Genomic DNA, 18,280 nt, shown 5'->3' on the forward strand with positions numbered 1-18,280 from the left:
TTCTTTTTCCTGCTTCTTACAACAACTGCAAACGAGACCTATGAATCAGCCATTGTTTATTGAATTTGTATTTTAAGTGGTATTACAAGAACATACAGTGGCATATACTTAATTGTGTAACATAAAAGCATTTTTCATCATTAAATGATAAAAAAAAAAAAAACAAGATACATACATTATATACTAAAGTCACTTGTGCAATACATTGTTGGGGGAAAAAAAGAAGCAGAAAAGATTAGCTTATTCAATATGAACATCAAAGTGACAGAAAATGTGAACGATGTATGCAAACTAGCCTCGAAGAGAAGTTGTGCAGTGAGTAAACTTTGAAACCTGTTGTATGAGCCTTAACGGTGGCCCTCTGAATTTTTTTTAACCTTAAACTAATTAAGTTTGCAAATTCTTAAACTCCCAGAGAGTCCTGCTCTCATGAGGAAAGAAAAACAAATTCAATTTCTACCTCTACACATTTTTTTCATTTATAACTTCATCTTAAAATCTAAAATTTCTGCCATTTGTTCCTAGGTTTGCATGGTCAAACAAAACTGTAGCAAAGAAATGGTGTTCAATTTTATAATTAACATTAACCTGAAAGTTAATTAAAAATAAGAACATGGGCTCAATCTGTAAACAATACATCAGCACATAAGGCCTGCAGCAAGTGAGACAAGCTTACTCATCTCTCTCTGTACCTGAATGTGAAAGAGACAGACTTTGTCACAAATGTTGAGCATTCCTCATGAAAATATTTCCCCTGCAGATTACAAATCAGATTTCCATTTTCACACAACATTCATGTTGGCAAGCTGATTTCAAAGCCATTTCAAATAAACTGTACAGTTACTCTGTGAGGAGGGTACCTGTGAACAGTGTAAACACCAGACAGATGTTATACTGCCACTCTGAGGATAATCAATGCAAATACATCAGCGTTTTCAGTTGGGCTCTGAAAAACAAATGCAGCATCATACAAGTCAAAGTAGCAGAGGGGGACAACCGGATCCTATAAACAGCTATGAATCAAAGAAAAGACAAGAACATGCTCAAACAAAACAATTGAAAACAGTGCTCTCAGGACAGGGCATTTAAAGGTAAATTAAAATACACAGATAACAGAGCAGTTACAATACAATAGTTGGATTATCAGGTCATTTAGAGGGATCCACTGATTCAGTTTTTTTAAGTCATTACCAATATCAGATATTCTACTAATCAATAGTGAGTGTTACGTAGTCCAGGACAAGTCTAAGTGCAAATGTAGAAGCAAAAGTTTAATATTTTTGGATAAGTCTTTGAAAACTAATGAAATGATTCTTAAAATAATTTGACTAAATAAATGATAAGGAAACGATAGAGGCCAAACACAGGCAGATAAAACTGGACTGACTAATATCACTTGTAAAGTCAATACTGGCTCACAGCATGAGGATGTTGTGTTAGTTGGTGTGTCTCTAATTGCATGAGTTGAAAAAAAAAAAAAATCTTTCTTTTCATGGTAATTCTTTCAACCACATACAATGAATGAATGAATGATATGTTCATTTTAAAGGGTTTAAGACTTGAAGTTTCAGCAAAGTTTCACTTTCAGCATAAGTGATTCAAGTGCATCAATAGACACTGGGATCAAATACAAAAATGTATTGTTAAGTGGCAATTTGGTAAATATTTAAAAAAAAAAAGTTAAGGTAAACAATATTATGAGATTAATGAAAAGAACCAGCACAAAAACTGAATTCAATTGAAAACAAGTAAAAAAAATAAAACAATTCCTTCAACAGGCACAAAATATCAGCAACTATTCGAGCTGAAGCATACTGATTTGGTCATCACATAAACACAGGAGCTTACGGCAAATAAGGCGTTCACAAAATCTAAAATGGCAGGAATACTGATAAAAAGCCCGCTCCGCCTGTAATATTTTGGTCCTTTGATTTCACTCAAAATGTATGTAAAGTCAGTTGTTCCAGCTCTGATGCAGAGACCAACTGTCCAATGACTGAATGCCAAATAACTCCCTCAACAACTGTAGCACATCACTGGTCTGTGCAGATGATCTCTTTGTCTTCGTACTTCCGCCACACAGCCTGCGACGAGCTGGAGGTCAGTTATCCTCCTCATCGTCGCTGACAAAGCTCCGCCCATCCTGCCTAGTCTCTCTCTCCCTGAGGAAGGTCTGCCTGATCGCCTCCAGCTCTGTCAGCTCCAGGCGGACTTTCTCCAGGTGAAAAGAGCGGCGGTTCTGGATTTGCCTCATGGGGAACGGGTTCATGTCCACAAAAGCGATGTTCATCAGCTTCCTGGAAATTTTTTATAAAAACAACATAGTCCTGTCAGTCTGGAATGTTTGATTTTATTCATGCTTGTTTCTGTGCAGATGTATTGAACTGTATTTGTCATCCAGTTTTAATTTTTTAAACTTTCACTTGTCTGTATCACTTAAATAATGTGTGTTGGTGTGTCGGTTCTCAACCCGAGTCTGGACTGAATTATCTCAAATACCGGTGGGGTGCCATGAAATGTGGCAAAGACTAATCAGGTGAAGGTCCTCCCTTATCCAGTCATCAAATATCTCAACATCTGTAGCATTGAGGGTCTTTTCCTCAAGTGAAACCATAAGGTTTCAATAATCTTTAAAAAGATTTTTTATAAATTTTTTAATTCTTGTTGAAGGTGAAAGGAGGACTAGCATAGTAAGAATCTCACTGTACAATGTAACCGCCTGTGTTTTTACTGTAAATATGGCAATTATTAATCTTAACAACTGAATGTACTGCCATGAAATTACACACACACACACACACGGTTCTCTCTGGAGGAACTGCAATAAATTTGGAGATCATTTGACTTTTCATCATTCACTACCATTAGGTCAAAATTTTGATCCTGACCTTCTCTTCTCTATACAAGACTGATCATAAAATTGAATTGCAATGTTGATATGTGCAAAACTCCCAACAGTGTAGGTGACGTGTTTCTTCGTATTCCTCAGCTACACAGAAGGGAGATCAGATAAATGCTCAGAGATGTCATGCTTACAAATGACTAAAACTACCATAACAAATTACAATTGCTGTACCTTGAATCCAGGATTGTGCGTGTGAAGTATCTGAGATATTTGAAGATGGCTGTGGAGTCCTGCAATTTCAAAAACTCTTCTTCTTTGTACTTGAAGAGAGCAAGGGCAAAGCGAAATATGATCTGTGGAGAAACATAATCAAAGCCGTGAAATCCACGTTATGACATCCCCTCAGTGAGTGTATACCATAACAGTATTGAACATGTTTATAGGAATGCATGGACACATTTGCTCTGTACACAGAGCACAGTACAGCCCTTACCGTGTTAATATGAGGCAAAAACTATCTATTCTATTTATTTCTTACTTGCATGTAAAATCGCTCACAGTGATAAACCCAGATACAAAATATAATCCAACTTTTCATTATCCCTCTCCGGAGTTTTAAAGTGTTTTTTTTTTTAGTCACGTTTTGGTTTTCTGGCCCACAGCTTGACTGCTTTGGTTCACTGTCACCACTTCAGGTGATTATACACGAATAAAATAATTATTTCAAATATTAAATACCATTTCTGGTGATAGATCCCTCTCAAATCCTTCACACTGAAGTTTTAAAAGATGAGGATATGTCCGTGTTGTTTTCACAGTGTTTACCGTTTCTACCACCAATTGAACACAAATCTGTTATCACATGTTTAAAAAAGAATTTTGGGCAGCTTGGGGGTAGAGCTCCCTTATAAGCCTGACATATCACTGAAAGGATTTGGCTACAGCTGTTTGGTCCCTGGCAGCAGCAAAGGATTAGCCATGTACACACCCAGCAGACCACAGTAGTATGCATTTAAATCCACCTTGCAAAATATAACTCAAATGCTAACAGTCATTTTGGTAGTATAAAGGTCTAATGAGAAAAAACATCCGAGTCTTTAGCTTGTTAGATGTTCAACTTTCTTCAATGGTTAGCTGCCAACTGTAAAACAGTTGCGTGATACTGCTGGAAATTAGGGTTATGAGATGAGAATCTGTACATCATACAAGCCATTCAACAAGCTAAAACAGGCAAACGATCTGTGCAAAGTTGGATGATAATTTTAAGCAGGTTCATTACCATGAGTAACTATTTTACACACAGGCTTTTAATCCATTGTTAATAAAAGAAAATAAACAGTGCAGCTTTGACTTCGCCATGACTCCATCACTTTGTTTACATCTGAATCGAAAACTATTTGGACATTCCAGCTTGGGCAGCAGGCAAATTCCAACTCAGCCAACTGAGTGGCTACATCAACACTTTCCAAAAATCACCTAATCTCATTTTTTGGGTTTTCATTTCAATTATATCAGAGATAATGATAAACGGATTTAAACTTAATATCCACTCGAAAGAGCTCAAGATTCCTATCTTTTCAGACAGAAATGTGAAAACAGAGGATGACGGCTGTACTTTCCCTTCTGCCTCTTACCTTTGGTCCTTCGAACAGGAAGGCGTCCCAGACCTTAAAGAGGATGTCGCTCACCACACTGTCCACAAACACCACCAGGAACCAGTTGAAGGTGATGAGCGAGAAATCGACCTTGTGCTGCTCAAAGTGGGCATGCAGACGTGGCTGCTTCTCACTCATCAGGTCCTTGAACACTCGCTGGTCAACCTGCACAAACCCAACAAGGGAAATTTATATTTTTATGGCTGATGGAGGCCTTTCTTTTCACAGCGGGTACGGGTTCAAAACCAGCAGAAGGAAAAGAAAGTGCTGATCACTGTTTTGCGTTCCTGCTCTGCGAAGTCATCAGCTGCAGCCTCAGTCACATGAATATGACATCATTGACACCAGAGAAACTTGTGTGAAATCTGGTAGGCAGTAACTTGTCACCGTGTTTTCCATGTTACTTATTTACCTGTGAGCCAAGCAGAGTTTTGGTGTAATAGTCTCTTGGCATGAAGACCTCCACTATGGCAATGAGGCTCCAAAAGGCATCTTCTTGGTCTAAATAGAGCAGGGCGATTGCTACCAGCCTGGGGAGATGACATGCAATACCAATTAATGACTTCATGGCATAAAAGGAGTGAAGGAGAAAAAACTAGATGCCCTCCGGTACCTGTTCAGTCCCTGACAGTAGCCGATGTCTGGATTCCTCCAGGAGAAAGCCATCAGGACGTTCCTGAGTTTCTGGATGCCGCCTGCACTTGGCGAGGAGTAGTGCTTGTTGTTTGGCAAAGTACGCAGCAAGTCCAGCTCGATCTGCTTCGAAGCCGGGTTGGGCATCTCCCGCGCCACATTTAACAAGGTCTCGTAATAGTCTGGTGCCAGGTGGTCTCGAAACTTCTTGACATGGAAGGAGACACACCAGCGCCACACCTGGGAGCGGTGCTCATGGGGCACACCACAGCGAATCAGGGCTTTGAGCTCAGGGGAGCGCACCAGGTCTCTGTTCATGGTGCCGGCCAGATAGTTCTCCCACTTGACCCCGACGGACACCTCCTGATCCGTCATGGACAGAGACTTCAGCTCTAAGGCTCTCACCTTTGCGACCAGCTTCTCCTCCTCTTCTTCCTCCTCAGGAACCGTCTTGAAGCCGTACACGTCGTACTCACTGACATTAAATCATGGCAAAGAGAAAATGAGATGAAATTATCAATCAGTGATACTCAACTAATGTTGTTGATAGCTACTGATACCTGCCTTCAGCTTTACATTACTCAGGGGTTTCCTGATTTTCTATTTTGATAACGCACAAACAAAGGGCATGTCTGAGCTTGCACAGCAGTCATAGCAAACAGCGACAGAAATACCAGTTAGCAGAGTTAGTTTTTCCAGTTTAGAAAAACTGTGTGCAGCTGCTGATCAAAGTAGAACAGTGGGGTCTTTTAAGGCTGCTGAGGCAACACCAGTGTCTCCTCTCATGAAGTGACTTTTTCATTGAGTTGTTGGAGAAAGCTTCGTCTACACAGTAGTACACACATTTGGCTGCTAAATGGAGGGAACACTTTTGCCTTTCATGTTACAGACAGTGAAAAGTTTTACAGTGTGGCTGTGCTTGAAATTTCTCATTGTAATTAAATGTTAGATCATCATTTAGCCATTTATTTTTGCAAAACTGCAATAAACTCTTGATAAGAATATACAGTACATGCACTCTTGCAACTTTACAATATTACAAATAAAATGTATTTAAATTTAAGGGTAAATCTAAAAAGTGAAATGTAATCTTTTGTGCTTGGACGCATTTTCTTTTTTTTTTAGTGAACTAAATAATTTGCGAACAAAGTAGCATCTGTTCACGAGGCTTTCTGCACATACCTTACGGTATTCGGTTTGAAGATTGGGTGTTCATGCTGGTCTGGGCTCTCTGCCTGCAATGCATCCTCTAACAATCTGGAAATGACCTCGCGGGCAGGACTCTGCTCCGAAGATGAACACACTGGGGTCTTCACCTCTTGAAGCAGCACCAAATACTTACTCTCCACCTGACACAGCTTGGCCTCCAGGGCCGTACACTGCAGCGAAGATAAGAGGAGAGGACAAAAACAAAGTTTCAGATGATTTTTTTATCTACTTGGTATTTTTTGGTTTGAGGAGCACCAGTTACAGTCAATAGTGGACTTCCCCTAAAGCTACTCAGACTTCCCATTTCTATAAACAGAACAATGTAACTTTAACCACCAAAACCACAAAACATAAGATAGTACCATTGCTTCTAAAGCCTTTTCTCTGCTCTCTGCATTTCGGCGCAGCACTGTCAGCTCAAGGATCTCTTTGTTCAGGAACTTGTTTTGGGATTTGTAGCCTTGAACACTGTCCTAAAAGAGAGAAAAAAAACTGTTTTAAATTAATCAGTTCTACAATCACGCCCGAGTCACTCTTCAGAATAAGTGTTTCAAGTTATGATAATCTGCAGCTTTGTAATGTCTTTTAACAATAAATATAGTTGAAGTTTTTCTTTCTGTACCTTGAGGATGTCCAGCTCCTGCTGCTCTTTGTGGGGCAGTGGTGAACCGGCTTCATTCAAGTTTCCGCTCTCCTCTGAGCTCTGCTGCGACAGCTTCATGATGACTTCATCTTTAGCCTGGATGGTCTCCATTAACATTCCCAGCTCGTCATTAATCTCCCCCACTTTGATCTTCAGGCCCTTCAGCTCCTGTTGCAGGCTCTCCTTCTCCAAGGCGAGACGCTCCATGTGCCCACACAAGGACTGAATTTGTCCATCTCTTTCCCGAAGCAGGCCCTGCAACTGGGTGATTTCTTCCTGGGTTACTTCTGGAGTTTGGGGCTGGTCTGAGGCTGCAGATGAATCTGGAGCCGGAGCTGGACGGCGCGCTGTTGGCCAGTCACACTGGGAGGTTCTTAGAGTCTGCTGCAGAAGTCTCACCAGCTCCTGAATGAGACAGAGCACTTTGTGGTCAACACATTGTCTTGCAGGGTCAGGCTTAAGATGTGGTAGCCTGGATTTGTTAAATGAAATGACTTTTTACAAGCTGGGTGCTTTAAAAATTTGTTTTTACATACATTTACTATGGACTGCAGTTACAAATGACATATTGAAATTCCCCAATATGTGGGAAAAGTAGTGTCATCTTTGCCACAATTTTGTAGCCTGTCTCAGCTTCAACTACAAATTTATTGTCAAAAAAAATTAATTAATTTAAAAATGTAAAAAGAATTTGGGTATCTCAGGAAATTTTATTAATCTATGAAAAACAGGAAAAAGAGTAGAGGCACTATTTTACACAATTATATAATAAAGTGTTGTTCAAGTTCTTACTTACTAATTAAATTGCATTCGTCTGATCTGGATTTGTGTACTTTCTCCCTGGAAATTATTCAGCTGAGGTGGTAAACCCTGCTGGTGCACACCAACAGAGGCCACAAACATGCTGACCGAAGCAAAATGTCACACAACCACCACTATTCCCTGATTTAATTAGAGAGCAAGAAATTCAATAAGAAAAGTGAACCACGAGAAAATGTGGCCAATGTGCAATGCTTCACACATGCATGTGTGACATGTGCACCCACAAAACACACCCATACACATTTAGTCACACAGATGCAGATGAAGTAACTAACATAAAATTAAATGAACAGTTTTCATGGGTAACTGTTTTCTAACACGGGTAGAAAATGCTGGAAATTGCCAAGGGGAGGTGTGAAGATTTAAACTGAATCACTGATACATTAATTCTTTGAAAAAAAAGATTGCTGTTCTGCAAATGAGCAACACAAACTTTGATATAAGGACAGCATGTGAGAAAATATCTGTCTGCACTTTGGATGAAATTACCCTTTAATATTAGTGCAATGTGACTCAAGGCCCAACATGATCTGGAGGTCTGAAACCAATAACAATACAATGTCAGCTTCGGCCCACTTGACCTGACGTGAAAAAAAAAAACAACTAAAATATGAATAACAAAAAATGTGGTTTTAAATTGTTATTGCTGTACTTTTTTAAGATCTCGTCTCCTTTTTATTTTTTTTTTGTGTTGCCTTTCTCTTCAAACCTCCTGACAGTAGAATACACGGCATTTAATCTGTAAATATTATACTCGTCAGGTTTCAGCGCTTTCCTCCTTCAGACTGCTGGTCACTCACCACTCAGCCTAATGTTGTTTGAGGTGTAAAGGGTGACAGAATATTTTCATATGTCCATCAATGGTTACATCTGCTGACTTGGTTACGCCGAGTTACCCAGTTATCTCCCGTTATGTTTCACCTTGAAGTAAACCACGGCTCACACACATAGAGTACTTATATATCTGCCCAGCTGTAGCCGCTGTGACCAATTAACTGGTCTAAAAACATAAAAAAAAAAAAAAAGAGAACAGAGAGTGATGGGAAGTAGCGCCACAGCTGCAATTATAGACAGATGGACTGCCGTTTCCTTGTTTCTTGCAAAGCATGACTAATCATTTACTGTCTTCCTGTACGAGTAAGGAAATCTGAATTACAACAAGCGCCTCAGTCAAACACCACAACCTCAGGCTTGGTCTACACTAACTGAAATGATAGTAAAATCACTCCAGTATGTTTTGAATTTCTCCTAACAGGGATAATTCACACATTATGTAATCAATGTTGGTGCATTACAGCTAAAAATGCTCCATGTCCCGGTGGTTCAGTGCATTATAAATAGAATCTTTTCTCCAAACTCGGACAACACTCCATCAGAATATTATATTTCCATGTGACCAATAAACAAGTGTTACATTATTTTTTTTTTTTTTTAAATATTAAAAAGAAGAGAAATAACTGTACCTTCTGAGTGGCAAGCTCTTCTCTGAGTTTGACCTGCTCCTGCTGCAGCCGACTCACTTCTTCCTGCTGGCTTTGAAGGCGAAGCTGCAACTCCGAAGGTTTGCTGCCGTTACACTCCACCGCTGAGTTCTCAGCACTGCGTGTCTCAGCGTTGCGTCCAAACCTCCCAGGGCCCATCATGTCTCGAAGCAAAGGCCTCTTAGGTCGTGAGGAGTTGCGAACAAAATCGAAGGTGAACGGTGATCCCAAGGAATCTGAGAAGATAGGAGAGGTTCATCAGTTGTGATCCTCAGGAGGTATGGAAGTATGAATATTAAACCCTGGTCAGAGGGTAGCGAGTGAGGCAGCAGGGAGTGGACGTACGTCTGTGAGTGTCCAGATGAGGTTTCTGCTCAGGGAAGTCCTTGGGTGGAGCATCCACCATCTCCCATTCATCCGTGTTGCTGTTGCTGGTATAAAACACGCTGCGCCTGTTGTCACCTGCTCTGCTCGGCCGCAGATAAGACATGGAGTTCCTGACAGAACAAGGTATAAGCTGTTTTAATGCACAGAGATCCAGGAACAACTACAGGTACCCGCTACTTTGTAAATGTCAATATGAATGCTAACACACAGCCTTTCCTTGACGTCTTTACACTGAACTCAACAGGTCTGGGATGAAATGTAGCTGCAGAGCAAAAAAACAAAAAAACAAACAAATACAGCTCCAGAACCTGAGTAATCTATGGTAATCAAATACTTATAAATATATGAAATAAATGTGAAGGATTAAATCCTAATTATGAAGGCACATTCTTGACGATAAACAGCTTAATTGTGAGACACAGTGTGACAAGCTGTGTGCAACAGAACTAAGCTCCTGCCTGCCTCACACCGTGTCTATATCAGATGGGTTTCACCCACGGTTTTGAGCCGTCCACCTCGCGTCCATCTGACAGAACACGTATTACATTTTAATCTGCACAGCCGATCACAGCAGCCCCATGACGGATCACAATTCACTTGCGCTTTAGGAGCATATCTGTGACCCGCAGCATCTTTGAACTTCAAAGTTTTTGATGTTCTTGAGGTTCAGCCGTTTCTGTTCTGATCATGAGTTCGTAGCTTCAGAAACTGATGCAACCAGCTTCTGGAAATTTACAGATTTAGACACAAACCAGGTATCTACAATTAGCTGCTCTACTGAGTTCTGTGTCAGAACGAATTATTTTGCAATTGTGTCGAGACAAAAATACTGTATGAGCACACAAATAGTTGCTCTGTGTAAAAGTTAGGACAGTGTGGTTTGGAGACTTGGCCATTAGGAGGAGGCGACATTGCAGCTCTTGTGCACCTTAACAAGTGAACTCTCTTTCCATCGAGGACACAAAGCAAATTCCAATCCACATGTCACATTTTCAGCATTTCAGCATGTTGCATCTTTTGAATAGACATGTTGTACGTCCCAGAAGGGGAACTGTTGATGGGTGTATCAACTGGTGAACTGTGGATGTAACAATTTCCTCTCCTGCTGTCCACCTCAGGAAGAACTGAAGAGGTATTTTCTTTCCTCAATTGAGCTCTATTGGGGCACATGGCAGACAAACTAGTTGCGCCTGTTTGGCTGGAACTCAAAACGAAGACTTGAATATATGCTCCCTTTTTAAAAGCCACTCTGGGCATAATCTGTGCTCGCGGCCTCACCTGAGTTCTGTTCCAAAGTTTTTAAGGGAGAAGTTGAGGGGGTTCGTGGACCCACCCGAGGGCCCCCTGGCTGACTGGATCCCCACCATTCCCCCACCATCAGTCTCTGTCTCCATGGCAAAGTCACTGCGGACCTTCTCCATGCTTTCACTGGGCTTCTCAAAGATGAAGGTGTCTGAAAAACAACAGAGTCCATTGGAACAACAACAACAATAATAATAATATTGCACCACTCTGACCACAGCTACTGTTTTGCAAGGCCTTGTTTGTGTGTATTGTTCGCAGAGGAAATCAAATCATAATGACACTTAATGAATTACTGATTAAAGTGACGCAACAGCGGGAATTACCCAGAATGGTATTTACAGCACGGGGAATGTCTGTGGATTCATGGCCAGCTTTCTAACTGTCAGCTACACACTTTGTAGCATAACAGGAATTACCAGCGAAAGTGAAACAATTCATAAAAAGGACCACGTAGCGCCATATTCATGCCGTCAGACCCAAGAAGGTAAACCACCAAGTTGTTCCACTGCAACAGAAGTATAACAATGATCCGACTCCTTTTGCTCTGATAAAACTTTCAAACTATATAAATTGGCATCTTCCGCCAAGAAAAACGAAATACTTCTTTCATCTCTTATTACGAGCCAGCATTTATTAATGGAGCAAACTTATTGATGGCAGAATAAGGGTTTCACATGTGGCAGCGTGGTTTCTATTTTGGGCCTTTACTGTCACTAATCCAGCACCTTGGCTGAAGAACAGCGGAGACCTGTTAATCTTTGACTCAAAAAAGAAACATAAAACACAGCCGGGGGGGGGGGGGGGATCAAGTGAAGGAGACATTAGCTACTGACAGCCTGGCTGATTTCACAGGTTTCTCACATTTTATCACAGCTCACTGACAAAAAGTCAAGGTCTTCTGAGACTGAAAAACATTCAATGATAACAAACAAAAACTGTACAAGTAAACATGTCCATGCATGTATTCATGCACAGGCAGAAAGGTGAACACCCTAAAAGGTTGAATTCAACAGATTACCACTGAAGTTTTTATTGGAAGCAATTATGAAACTAGTACGTCATAACAAATGGTAATGATTAACTAACTACAAATCACTAAGCAGTTAAATGTTCCATTGTTAGACAGGCGGCAGTCTTGTGTAAAAACTGAGGTAAGACGATAAACAGGGAAACTGGAGTCAGAAAAGTTTAGACCAGCTAGTGAACGATATGTTTCATGTCGATAAGAAAAACGTGTTATCAAAATTAACTTCTCACAGAGACCACAATGCAATAATAAATCTAGTAAAACTAATCAACAACATTCTAATAAATCAAGCCTCACAAAACAACTGGGGAAGAAAAAAAAAAATCTATCAACAAATAAGGCTCTAAAAAGGGACATTTGGGTAATAAGTAGATGAAAGATGAATGTCAATATTTACTTTTGGTCAGCAACTGTTGCTGCTAACGACAGTTATCAACTAGCTGGTGGTAGAGGAATTTCTTTATTTAGGATTAGGACTTTGTAGGTTTGTCTCGTCATGAAGCTCGTCACTGATGTTGAGATCAGGGACAACATGTTGGACTGAATACCACTGTGTTCATAGGCCGTGACAACAGGGAAATGTATGCCTTTTGAAGATAAAACATGATTAGTCATGTCTGCACGATGGAAAAAAAAAAAAAGGAAGCGGATTCACGGTTCATTTCACTCAACTAGAACAGCCAAAACAAGTAGAAGAATTAGTGTCACTTCACTGCAAGCAGCTTTAAAGACCAAGAAAATGAAACTAACTAACAAACAAACAAATATTCATTTGTATAAATCTTAGTTATTAGCTACAAATATGGATGTTTTACACATTCTTCAAATGAAAAAATGTGGAGAGTCATCTTTTAAATGAGAACGATTTCTGGCTCCTTTAGTCTTCAATGATAATAAAAAATACATTTTAGGCTGCAAATTTGGCTTTGGAAACAGTTGTTGAAATTTTTCAGCATTTTCTGAAAATTTTAAAAACATACAGCAAATCAATTAATCGAGAAAAAAATAACCAACAAATGAATTAATAAAGTATATAAGTGTTATTTGCAGCCCGAGATATAAATAATACCCGTGAGGTCTGGGTGGAAACTGTCTCAGAACAGCCTCCAATCCAAGCTAAAATCGTGCCACAATAAACAGACTTAAAATAACTTTTACTCTTAGGGGTCAACACTGAGCATCAGACAGCTATTCAGTGAACACTTTACAGACTCTTTACAGCAGGAGAACAGGGCATAACATGAGCTTGGTGTGCACTCATTGGTTGAATCGTGATAACACAATAGAGGTTATAACCAGGTATGATAGCAACTCATTTGTTAATTATCTGTGGTAAATGACATTTTACTGTTGAACTATATTAACTTTGGCAAGTGCTTGTGGGAACACTTGGACCTTGAAAGCATCAAGCGGTGCGCACACTAAGATTTTTGTTTCTGAGTGCATCAAAACGAAAACACACACCAGATAAAGTCAATGTGAACTCTGCTTTTGCACCGTTTTGATTTTTCGTATTAGCAGTTTGACAAAAAAAAACAACCACTCCCACAAACTCTTTCTGTACGAACTTGGAAATGGTGCAACAAAATAACTCTGCGTTTGCAGCCTTGTGTAAATATTGATCCAACAGCTACAGGTGTTTACTTTCAGCTGGTGCCTGGACATGAGGAGACTCAGTAAATTGTACGTAGCCCCTCTATCTGTGTGTGTATCTGTGTGTGCGTGTGCCTACCATTATCTTTGCCTACAAGTCCAGTGGGAGGATAGATCATCGTCGGGGAGCTCCAGCTGTTTCTCTGACCAGTGCCTCGTGTGATACTGTACTCCCAACGTTTCTGCTGCAACTGCTGGAGCCAGTAATTCATCACCTGCCGACAGGGGGCCTAGAAACACACAAATGCACAAGAAACGCATGCATGGTTATTCACCATTCATGCTCAATGGACAACAAGACAGGGTAAAATCCTACCAAATGAGTGGACCTTCTAAAAAATGCTCGTAGGATTTTATTTTGATACGAGGGTTTTCATTTTATTAGACTGGGACAAGTGTAAGCAGTAATGTGGCCACCGTACCGGACTGTACGGAGTAAAAAGGGAGTTGGCGGTAAGGCGAAGCTCTCTATTTACTGGTCGGTCTACATCCTCACCCTCACCTATGATCATGAACCGTGGATATTGACCAAAGGAATAAGATTGTGAGGTGGTGAAAATAATTTTCTTTGCAGTGTGGCGGACCTCACTGTTCATGACAGGGCGAGAAGTTAAGCCATCTGGGAGGAACTCAGAGTGAAGGAGCTACTCCTCCACACTGAAAGGAGTCAGTTGAGGTGGTCCAGACATTTGGTTAGGATGCCCCCTGGCAAAACCGAGACACCGAGGCCAGTCCAGGACCCACAGGAGAGATTGTGTCTCCCAGTTGGCCTGGTACGGCTCGGGATCCCTGGGATGACCAGGAGCAAGTTACAGGGAGAAGGGGGCTTTGCTGCTTTCGCTACTGCTACCGCAACCCTAATTGGACTCGGTGGTTCAGAAGACGAGATGAGATGAGCTTTTCATTTGAAAATGATACAGGAAGTCACAGCATTGTGCCGACTAATGCAGGGATCAGACTACACGAGTTCAGCCTAATTTTGACATGAGCTAATCACTGCTGACAAATTTCTAGTGTCAGGCCCAAATATGATTGTCTGGAACGACCGGTGGATCTTGTGCTGTGACATAATTTAAGAACAGTGTTGCGGCATTTGGGACAACGCAGGACACCCGACGAAAAGTCAGGCATATCAGAATATTTTTGGTCTTTTACCCGTCTAGTCTGACATCTTTACATCAACCTATATGATAACAGGGGGCTTCACATAGTGCCTGTGTAGCCATGATTTTCAACTTCTTGACTGACAACAGAGGAACTCGCACACGAACGCGAGCGGTGATTGGTCCGGGTCATACCTGTAGTGTTGGCAATCTCCTGACAAAGACCCAGCAAGAAGTAAAGGCACTTAGATCGTCTAATTTGAAATATTTACCATCGTGAAAGGCAAATATATTGTGTAGTCTGATCCCGGCATAATGGTGAAACACTTTGATCACTCAGTCAATGATAGACATGTATGTTTACAGGACCAAAAATAAGACCTTAATATTTCAAAAGTTTCTGTGAGCTACTTCAAACATTGTGAATTCACATTGCTGTTAAATGACTCATGTTTTAGAGGTCAAAGGTTAAACACAGCTCAATCCCCGATATGAATACAACGCCACCTTGAACAGGACAATAATGAAAGCGGTAAAGTAACATGAAACAGCCCAACAACTCTTACAAATAGCAGGTTATTATTAAGATGTGTGTCATGTGAATGGATGCAGACGCTGGTTTCAGTCTCAGTTCCAGCCTCTGGCCATACAAGCTGCTCGGTATTAACCATTCACGCCATCTGCTGAAGCAGACGCAGACTTCAGTGGGAGCCAGGCTGAGTGAAACCAGAGGCACCTGTACTAGCACTCAACCCGTCACAGTCATATGACAGCAAGGAGGACCGAGACACCATCACATGGGGTGCCGTGACCCATTTTGGGCGGATGAGCTCACGTGAAGCCTAAAATTATCTCCAAACATAAATAGTGGACTGACAGGGAGTCGGTTGGAACAATCAGCCGGGCGATTTGCTGATTAAGCTCTTATCTTACAAACACGACCTACATGCGAAAGTGATTTATAAACCAGCATTTCCTCGAAAGTGACTGTCAAATCACATCAGGCAAATATTTGCACGGGCTATCCCGAGAGCAAATCTGACACTAATTCTGTTAGGTTAGAAATGGGTGTGTCTGCCTTTAACACAGAGAGAAAGGAAGTGATAGATGACAACAACAGAAAGTCTGCAGGGCTGTCACACACATGTCGAAAAGTTTATACCTTCAGGAGAAACTCTTTGTCGGCTGTGCGGATCTCAAACTGACCCTCTTCCCCCTCCACGTCGTAGATGAAGCACGCATCGCCTATTTCGATGTGTCCGAGGGGCAAGGCATCTTGAGGAGTCTTGAAGTAATACAAGTAACATTTTCTTGGGTCATACACGAACCACCGCGGCTTGTAACCCCTCAGCGGCCCCTTGCCGGAGAGTTTGTTCAAGTAGCCGCACAGCTTGGAGGCCTGCTCCTTCGCTCCCTCGATGTCGGCCACATCCACCGACTTGGAGGCCAGAATCCGCGAAGTTCTGCAGGAGTTCGCTTCGCTGCCATCCTCCTCTTCGTGCATCTTTACTCCGAGTTTCTTCTTCGTGCAGCGCAGCGGATGCCCACTCCTGTTTCAATCCGCATGACTGCCTGCCTTTCGGACCGAGGCGCATGGGAGATGTAGTTTACGTCAACGGTGACGTGTGCGCGGGTTTGTGGCGCTATAGAAAGCCAAGAGGGTCACAATTCGTCTCGATCCCGCCGGGTTTTAAACACCGCAGGCTGTTAATTTAACGCCTTGCAATTCGCCACCGGCAATTTAACATCTTTATGTACAGTCAATGCTTTCGGTACATTGCACGTGTGTGAAGCTGGAGTGCCACTCGGTGGTGCTGTTGGACAAAATGAGCGACATTAAACCGTCCAGCATGAGGAAGTAGCAAACAAATAGTGAGAATGAACTTTCAAATCCTTTTTTTGATGAGTGACAAACGAATCATTACAAGTTCAAAGAAACGAGTACCTAAAATGGTTTGGTGAACGAGGCTGGATTTATCCATTATGGGCAAAACATGTCATGTTGAACCCCAATTGTCACCCCCATCTAGCACAGTGACTATTCATCTTTCCATTAAGCGCAGTCCCCGCGGCAGACCTCACACGGCAAACTTTAGTAGCCTGTAAAAATGCAAATCTTAGATTTGTAATTTTTAAAATACACATGTAGGCTATTATCAACAATTATTGAGCAGGCTACTAAAGGTAAAAGTACTTGTTAAGCAGAATGTAACCCGTCAGTGGTCTATCATTTATAGACCACTGACTAACCAATGTTAATTTCAGCTGCTTAATGTGAGGCAAATTTTAACTGCTTTGTATACTTTTGAGTGTAGTTTTATATTGTAACGCATGCTGTGAAACTAAGACAAGAAAGCAAAGATTACAGACCAAGGCCTGTTGGAACTTTTCCTACTGGAGGTGAAGGTGAACACGTTGGCTGATTGATGGTTGCAGACCCGACCATTCTAGGACATAATTTCTGTAAACAATAGGTGACTGGTCTTATGCTGGGAAATACACCTGCCGTTTTTTCGATTGAAACTCTTCTTAAATACGGAAGTGGAGGCTAAAAAAAACCCCAACTACATCCCACAAACCACCTGGAAAACTGAGTGTTGTAACAAGTTACATTATAGGAAGATTCCCTTTGACCTACTTATGGTTATTTGGTTGTTTGTGAGGATGCTTGATTTACCCTGAGGTCTAAAAGGCGGCGTTAGCTAAATGTGATGTGGTTCTGTTATATTGACATTTTACAGGCGTCAACTGACTTGTGACCTTTTAAAGACTCGCATCCTCCTCATAGGTGTGTCGCCACAAGGTTGAAAATACATCAGCATAAAGAGCCTTTAGTCTGGTCTCTATCTGCTAACTTACATCTGTTATGTTGGCTACATTTACCTAAAAGCTGTTGCTGTTGTAGATGTATATATATATATCTATAGATAGATAGATAGATAGATAGATAGTAAGTACACCTTGTGAAGTCGATTTTTTTTTTTCTGCTCTTCCCATATTGTTTACTGTTCATTATATGCATAGTCAGATAATTTGCACACATTAAACCGACTCTTTACAAAAACGGAGCCAGTGATAACATTTGACCCCGAATGTCACCACTCCCCCAGAGGAGCACATTATGACTCACAAAGATATATGAAAAGGACAGAGCACTGTTAAGACTGTTGAAATTCTAGATCATGGTACTGTAGCAATATTTAGTCATAGATGGAACATAACAGTGGACTTATTGGCTAGATTCATATCTATCAACATTAAGCATATCTATTACATGAACACTGGAATAAGGTACAGTCAGTGTTTGGCCAGTTGCATATTAACAAGAATGAACAGTTAACATTAGGTCGTGCTAAAATCCAGTCTCATCCCGCTCAGTATGACACAGACGCTTTCTGGTTATTGATTCTCCCCCATAGGGAGTTCCTACTACTCCCCACATAGCTAAAACTGATTGAGGTGATTCATCACAGATGTGTCAGCCGGGGGGGGAATGAGTTATCCATTATTTGTGAAA

The 18,280-nt window shown here is 41.1% G+C and overlaps 1 protein-coding gene across 1 annotated transcript; it reads right to left on the reverse strand.

Moving 5' to 3' along the window:
• Window positions 1-43: 43 nt before the first annotated feature.
• tbc1d2b (TBC1 domain family, member 2B) lies at window positions 44-16,311 on the reverse strand. Its single transcript, XM_069163045.1, has 13 exons — window positions 15,926-16,311; window positions 13,740-13,890; window positions 10,954-11,128; window positions 9,634-9,785; window positions 9,271-9,524; window positions 6,965-7,390; window positions 6,705-6,815; window positions 6,316-6,512; window positions 5,114-5,608; window positions 4,913-5,030; window positions 4,480-4,665; window positions 3,077-3,198; window positions 44-2,297 (listed from the first exon to the last, which is right to left on the reverse strand). The coding sequence occupies exons 1-13, from the start codon at window positions 16,265-16,267 to the stop codon at window positions 2,102-2,104; spliced, it is 2,925 nt and encodes a 974-aa protein (XP_069019146.1). The 5' UTR covers window positions 16,268-16,311; the 3' UTR covers window positions 44-2,101.
• Window positions 16,312-18,280: the final 1,969 nt, after the last annotated feature.

The sequence above is a fragment of the Embiotoca jacksoni genome, unplaced genomic scaffold (assembly GCF_022577435.1).
Source record: "Embiotoca jacksoni isolate LCO1_2020_lvr unplaced genomic scaffold, fEmbJac1.0.p SCAF_3, whole genome shotgun sequence".
Classification (NCBI taxonomy): Eukaryota; Metazoa; Chordata; class Actinopteri; family Embiotocidae; genus Embiotoca; species Embiotoca jacksoni.